This window comes from Diachasma alloeum, unplaced genomic scaffold (genome assembly GCF_001412515.2).
Source record: "Diachasma alloeum isolate Michigan unplaced genomic scaffold, Dall2.0 Dall_scaffold_00199, whole genome shotgun sequence".
NCBI lineage: Eukaryota > Metazoa > Arthropoda > Insecta > Hymenoptera > Braconidae > Diachasma > Diachasma alloeum.
In genome coordinates, this window is record NW_021680364.1 from 1,457,623 (window position 1) to 1,465,844 (window position 8,222).

The following is an 8,222-nucleotide window of genomic DNA, read 5'->3' on the forward strand; positions in this document are numbered from 1 at the left end:
GGGGGGGGGTCGGTTACCCGAGAATGGGAGGGTTGAGGAATAACGGAGGGCGTCCAACACCGCGAGCCATGCCGTCGCGGGGCGCAGGTCAGTCTGTCAGGCAACTGCGTCTGTTACTCGGTTAGGAATACCCGCGTCGATCCTCTGTCCGCGCGTTAGCGGCTTAACGTTTTCATTAGATACTCGAGTGTTACTCAGTTAGTACGTGGATTTCAATCATTGGTACGATTTTCAGTGGAATCAGTGGAGCGGGGGTGTTGGGCAAGGCCGGTTGAGGTGATTGGAGCTGATTTTTTTGGTGATTAACATGATTTGGGCGGTGAGAGGATGCGCGAGATTGTGAAGAATTTCCTGAGAGGATATTGGATGAGTTTCGAGTGCTAGTGTCGAGATTTTTCTCTCCTCAAGTATACCCTTTGCGTTTTTGCGATTTCCCTTCGCACAATTCACCGAGGGAGACTCCTCGCTCGATGATGAGAGTGTGAGCTCTAGAGCGTCCCGAATTTTGGCGCCCGGTGGTGGGACTCGAACCCGCGTCCACCGCGTGCCAGCAGCCGCGCCGCCGTCGGTCGTTAGCGATTATTCAAAAGAAAACACGAGTGCGGAAGATTCGAGGACTCGGGTATAGGTGATGTTGCTGGAGTCGCGAGGTATCACTGGAAGGAAGAGAAACGGACTGACCCTGACGACATACGGGGGTGGTGGTGGCGGTATTGTCGGCGGCGGAGGGGCCGGCAGTGAGGAAGACGAGGAGGAAACATCACGCGGTTATTTGGATGGTGATAAAATGCCGAGATGCGCGCTCGATGCGGAATCAACGACTGGTATTGCTTTGCCAGCTGGCATAACCGGTTGTGGAAGAGACGACGGAGACGAGAGCTCAAGTCCATCGCCCAATAATAGTTTGATTAATAACAACAATAATAATTGCAATTCGAATAGGGGTTGTGCTACGGATTTCAGTATAGCGGCGATAATGGCGCGAGATACGCGCCAGCAACAGCAGGGAGTACCGGGGAGTCAGCAGACGTCGCAGCAGCCGCATCACAGGCATCTGCAGCAACAGGCCGTCGGCGGCGGTAAACTACATCAGCATGGTAGGTTATCACAATCGCATGGTTGTTTTGTTAAATATTCACCGTGGAGCAACGAATGCAGCGAGTGTTTATTGGGATATAATGATTTCTAAATGACAGGGATGTGTGCCAAGCCCGCATAACGCTCTCACAACTATAATCACGTGTAAACAAAGGGAAATGACGACGGAATAGTTATGCGCGGGGAGAATGACGGAATGGGCATGCTTTACGATGACACGTTGTTTATGGAGTTTTGTGTTTAGTTTATGGAGTTTGAGTTTTTTGAAATTTGAAGGAGTTGTGGGGAGGGCTTGACACGTGGAGTGATGCACCATCTGGTGGTGAATGGCGGGAGGTGGGCGGCGGTGGATTTGAGAAAAGGAGAGGTCAATTTGAGGGATATGTGTGAGGCTGGGTAAATGTCGGATTGGACATTGTTTGGGATGAATGGACGATGAGTTTCGGGAGAAAGTAGAACCTGGGAATGTGCCACTGAGTGTTTTGTTGGACGACGGGCTTTCCAGCGGGCTGGAGGACAATGAGATGAGTGAACAATGGAAAATGAGGGGGGAGGAGGGGGGGAATTGATGCTCAATGGGGAGTTATGACGTAAATTTTGAATTTCTTCGAATGAGAGGTTTTTTGGGTAAAGACGAGACGTTCGGTGGACGGGATGTTAACGCCATTAGGACATGAAATCGTGAGACGCTTTTGGTGTTTATTTTTTTTTTTTTCAATTTATTGGGGTTTTGAATTTATTGAGAGGGTCGGAAGGGGGATGAGGCTGGAAGATGCTGAATTTAGTCAAATATAATGTCATTGCAAGATCAGAACGGCGTAAGAAATTAATATTTTGAATATTCTTCGAAAGAGGGTTTTCATTAGTAGTTTTGATCACGAAATTTTTTTTACTTTCATTTTATTAACTCCATTCAAATTCTGAATCATTCATATTTTAATTTGAGACATTAAGAATGCCTTAACTTTATGACCATAAATGGCTTAAAAAAGGGGACAAAATCGCTCAATTTCAAACACTTGACGACTCTCGAAGTCAGCCATTTTCAATCATCATATTTGTCAATTAAATTGCGTGAGAAAACATTGAAAATAATTATGAATATCAGCGTCATTTAAATTACATTAATTAGCGTCATTAAAATTACATTTTGCGCAAAATTATCATTTCTTTAACATTCGTTGTTTATAATTAAATAATTAGAATTGTTTAAACTTTCGGAGACCTAATTTTTTTAGACATGAAATCTACAAGTCTAGTCTTCTGGTAAAATTATAAATACCAATAAATTTGTTACGATACTGAATAAATGATTTTCTTGGCGGAAAATTGATTGTTGATAAATTATTTATCCAATTAAGAAATGCGTTAATAACGGTCCATAAAACTTAATTTGAATAAATTATTTATAGAAAATGCTCGTAATTTTCAAAAATTGCAATTTTTTAATTATTTTATGAATTTTCCTCCGAACGTGAACTTTCTAATGTTCTTCAGATTTTTAAAATGTTTTCTAACGTCTCCATATCGAGATTTAAATTCAGCCCTGCAAAATTTAAATGATAAAATAATAAAATCATTGTTGAATATTTGAAAATGTTTCACTGGAGCATTTCACTGGAGAAACAACAGCCAAATTACTTGGAAACCCCCAAGACAAGAAATCATAAGACGCTTATGGTGACTTATTAATTTTTTTTTCAATTTGACTTAAAAAAGGGAAGAAAAATCTCTCAATTTCAGACCTCATTTTTTCTTCTGCACTCGAGACACGAAATTGCGGGAAAATCGGGATTCTGTACAGACTCACGGTACAAATCGGCGGATTGGTTTAACACTGAGCACTTGCGAAGGATTGCGGACGGATACTCCTTCTGGCATTTGCTTTGGACGTTAGAGCACGGATAATGGTGGTTTGAGGGTAAATTATAGAAAACTCTACCCGCGAGACTGGACTTGCCACGTGGATCGGATAGCCATTATCCTCGTTTCGCTCTTGTCTGTAATTTATTCTCGATAACCCACCTTTCCGCGGATATACCCACGTTCTTCGTTCAAACACGCGAACGCTCTGTGATCTCTAGTCACTCCTATTGCCGGGTTTGATGGTGCAAACTGGGCGATCTTTCCTGTGCTTTTATCTTCAATTGCGTTTTGAAATTGTTGGGTTTGTTTTAGCGCTCAGTGGTTCTTTTTCACTTGGCGGGTAATGGAGAATGACTCAATCGCACTTATATTCTTGTTTCAATTGTCGATCTTTTAGGTTGATCAAGAACTTGCGCCGGATTACGCACTTCTGACGATTTTGGCTGAAATTTGGAGAAATTTCGCAATGAAAAATTCTAAACGCCGCGGAAAAATCAATGACAGTGTCATCTTATTTTATTTTGATTCCATACAGGGAAAATTGCTTTTGTATTGTATATAGTTTAGTTATTTTTGCCATTAAATTAGCAATATGATTCCGAATGGTTATTTTGGACATCATTTCCTTCTATCATGGTTGATTTATTGTTTATTTCATTTTATTAAATTGAATAAGATTTGTTTTCAACTAATTTTGTCAGATTTTCAACTTAGTTGAATGTTATCATCATCATTAGTCTTATTATTATTAGAAAATGTTTTATCTATCATCAAACATCTTGTTTTTAACCGAAAAAAGTCTTCTTTTAAGACATTAAGACGTCTTAAAGACACTATAGTCTTCACACTGTGATTTTTTAAAATTTGTTTTTAACTAATTTTGTCAGATTTTCAAATTAGTTGAATGTTATCATCATCATTAGTCTTATTATTATTAGAAAATGTTTTATCTATCATCAAACATCTTGTTTTTAACCGAAAAAAGTCTTCTTTTAAGACATTAAGACATCTTAAAGACACTATAGTCTTCACACTGTGATTTTTTTAAATTTGTTTTCAACTAATTTTGTCAGATTTTCAAATTATTTGAATGTTATCATCATCATCATTAGTCTTATTATTATTAGAAAATGTTTTATCTATCATCAAACATCTTGTTTTTAACCAAAAAAAGTCTTCTTTTAAGACATTAAGACATCTTAAAGACACTATAGTCTTCACACTGTGATTTTTTTAAATTTGTTTTCAACTAATTTTGTCAGATTTTCAAATTATTTGAATGTTATCATCATCATCATTAGTCTTATTATTATTAGAAAATGTTTTATCTATCATCAAACATCTTGTTTTTAACCAAAAAAAGTCTTCTTTTAAGACATTAAGACATCTTAAAGACACTATAGTCTTCACACTGTGATTTTTTTTATATTTGTTTTCAACTAATTTTGTCAGATTTTCAAATTATTTGAATGTTATCATCATCATTAGTCTTATTATTATTAGAAAATGTTTTATCTATCATCAAACATCTTGTTTTTAACCGAAAAAAGTCTTCTTTTAAGACATTAAGACGTCTTAAAGACACTATAGTCTTCACACTGTGATTTTTTAAAATTTGTTTTTAACTAATTTTGTCAGATTTTCAAATTAGTTGAATGTTATCATCATCATTAGTCTTATTATTATTAGAAAATGTTTTATCTATCATCAAACATCTTGTTTTTAACCGAAAAAAGTCTTCTTCTAAGACATTAAGACATCTTAAAGACACTATAGTCTTCACACTGTGATTTATGCAATTTCCCATGATTCAACTTAATTTTTGAAACATTCTAGGAGTATAGAGGGTCCTCTCTCAATACCTCGGCACGTCTCCTCGTAAATTACTCAGCCCACATATGCATTTCCTAAGATTTTATTTCTTGTTTCTGGGCCCCTCTCTCATTTCGGCCTTTCTCACTCGCCGTTGTACGTCGTCGTCCTTTTCGTCAGTCGTTTAACACTGGCGTTGACGTTGTCGAATAAAAATACATTCGGATGTATAACTCAGACCACCAAGCGTGCCACCCGCGACGAGGGGGTCCAGGGAATATAATAAAATTACAAACTTTTCGCGCCAATTAAGAGATACTTCTCGGGCGACGGCTGCTCCAATTTAAATGACAATTTTTTATCGCGATATTTTGATTATTCCGGGGCGAAAAGCTGAATGGACGAGCCGGAGAGGAATTTTATGAATAAATTCGGGAATTTCATTCGTAATTCAACGGTTTCAGGCGGTTCGGTGAACTTAAACCGCTAGGGTTTCTTTCAATTATTGAAATTCCTGAAATGTCGACATGTATGAGCGCTTCGTTACGGATTTATCATTTGGGTAAGGGGCTCGGTATTACTGTGTCAGCACGAGAAGAATATTTTAATAAAAAATGACATATTTCAGTGGAAATTGTTGGAAATTATGAATTGCAGTTGAATTATTTTATGAAATCTAATCGGAATCAGGGAAATCTAGTGATATTTTGTATTGAATATTCATGTTTTAATGGAAAATTCAAGTCCGTTGGGAAATTGTCATTTCTGCTGCTCATAAATTTGAAATTTTATTTAACATTTCATGTTTTTTTCCTTTAAATGTAGTTGAATGTCATTTTTTTCTAAATTACTGTTGAACTCTCCACAAAATTTTAATAAAAATAACGATATTTCAATGGAAATCGATGGAAATTATAAATTTTACTTGAATTATCCCATGAAATTCGATGGAAATGAGAGAAATTTAAGCGAATATATTCTTGAATGTGTAATTAATGGGAAATTCAATGTAATTTGATACTGAATATTCATGTTTTACTTGAAAATTCAAGTCAATTGAGAAATTGTCAATTCTGTTGCTCAAAAATTTGAAATTTCATTAAATTTCAAATCACATTTGAAATCCCATGTTTTTTCGCTTTAAATCTAATTGAATGTCATTTTTTCTAAATTACTGCTGAACTCTCCACAAAATGTCAATAAAAACAACGATATTTCGATGGAAACCGATGGAAATTATAAATTGTACTTGAATTAGTCAATGAAATTCGACGGAAGTAAGAGAAATTTAAGTGAATATATTCTTGGATTCTTGGATAATATCCATTAATGGGAAATTTAGTATAATTTGATACTGAATGTCCATGGTTTACTTGAAAATTCAAGTCAATCGAGAAATTGTCGCTTCTGCTGCTCAAAAATTTGAAATTTCATTAAACTTGCAGTGAAATTTCAAATTTTACAATTTTTCGTTCCTCAAATCCAATTAAATGCTGCTCTCCTGAAAATATACCACCATATTTTACATTACGCAGCGGTGCACCACGAAAAAGGGGGCGGTTGAGAGAATTACACGTGACCATTGAATTTCCGGCCGTACGGTGACGGGCCGTCATGTAAGTACTCCCAACTGGCGACTCCTTGAAAAATGAATCGCTGGATTCCGTGCTCGCATGAGTGTTAATCCCGCGATAATAATTCCAACAAATCACGGAGCTTATACTCTTGTAAACAGTTATGAATATTTCCCCCTCCCCCCTCGCAAGACGGAATCGATCCCAATTTTCATGATTTTCAGTAACAAGATCTATGCGCGCGCTGATCTATTCATTTGTTGAAATGAAGAAATGGAATTCATTAAATTTAATTTTCTCATGAATACCTTATAAATATTGATAATGAATCAAAGAGAATTCGACTAATGATTGAAGTGAATAGCGAAGTAGAGTAAAAGAATCTATAAAGAATTTTTCATTTTCAATTAATTATCTTCAATTTTTTCAAATAATCGGTCTCCATAAAAGGACAGAATTTATTAATTTCACCGATAATATATATACATGTAAAATATATGTATTATATATATATATGACGTGAAAAAAAATTTTACCACTGAAGAATTTAAAAATGCTCCGTGTTTTTTTGTGAATAACTTCGTGTCACATATTGACCAATCAGAATTAAGGATTAGCGGTCAGTCAGTTTCGAGATATTTCGATATAAAACAACTTCACATTTCTTTCATCTTCAGTAAAATAGGATTTCCATTGTCGTATGAACCTGAGAAGTCAAATTTCATTGAATATTCAAGAACATTGATTGACTTATCAATAACAAAATCAATGAAAATCCACTGTAAACATTCGCTGTTAAAAATCTCAAGATTTTTTCCTTGAAATTTCAGTGGTAATTAAATTCGGCAAAAATCTCCCCAAAGTGTGCGGTAAATTTCAGACAAAAATTTGCAACACTCTAATCGTGAAGCGGAATCCATTCCCAGTCATGCAAGCTGCCGTTCACACCGCGCGTTTTCCAAACACCAATAACTGAACAAATACAATTAATTAATGAACGAAACCCGGGTAAAGACGTTCATAAATTTATAATTGCACATAGTTCACGCATTGCTGTCTCCCGCGGCAGTTTTGACATGCTAATGTGTAACTGAAGGCATTAAAGTCCAACTCCCCGAGTAAATGAATAATTAGTAGCTTTTTTTCCCCCCTGCCGACTGGAGCGTAGGTGTTATTACATGTTTTACGGGTGAACTGTTTCCTCTGTCTCTCACAACCCATATTTTTCTGTACAACCCATCATTCGCCGGCTCTCGCGCGCTCTCTCCGCACGAGCAATTAGTCCCGCCGCGCCTAATTGCGTTCGAGGCGCTTCCAACGTACGTACGGATCTGCGAGGGAAAAAAAATATTATTGCAACCAGTGAGGAGGTGGAATTCGAGGCTACAACGTCCGTTCGAACGGTAGCCTTCGATTCGACTCACCTTCGCTTCATTTCATGGCTCAATATATTTTTTTTCGCTCTCCTCTCGCCTTCGAATAATTCATGGAGATTGGAAGAAATCTGCCGGGTTCAATTTTACCCCCGATGAGACGCTAATTAGGAGAGAACCGTTGATATGTAACTGAGGCATGAATGAGATCTCCGCGTCGTGTGTGTTTACTCGGTGGGACGCGTGACACACGACACGGGACGGGCGCGCGTGTGTGCTGTACTCGTACTATTTCTGAGACTGTCGAAAGAGCTGGTGGAGAAAAAAAGTAGCACCCGGGGAACTGAAAACCCGCTAAGACTGACGACATGTGGGTGGAGGATGCGAGAGGCGAGGTTTTTTGCGGGATTTTTTTTTTCATTAATTTATGGTGGTTTCTCACGTTTCTATTTCATTATCGCCCAGTAGCGCTGGGGAAATATTGGTCGTTAAATTTGTT

At 37.3% G+C, this 8,222-nt stretch overlaps 1 protein-coding gene across 1 annotated transcript in view; it reads left to right on the forward strand.

The window, feature by feature from the left end:
* The first annotated feature begins 631 nt into the window (after positions 1-631).
* LOC107035601 (T-box transcription factor TBX20) overlaps positions 632-8,222 on the forward strand; it is a 31,609-nt gene continuing 24,018 nt past the window's right edge. Inside the window, exon 1 of the mRNA XM_015253088.1 lies at positions 632-1,097. Within this exon, the coding sequence (XP_015108574.1) occupies positions 632-1,097 (466 nt within the window). The remainder of the gene's footprint in view (positions 1,098-8,222) is intronic.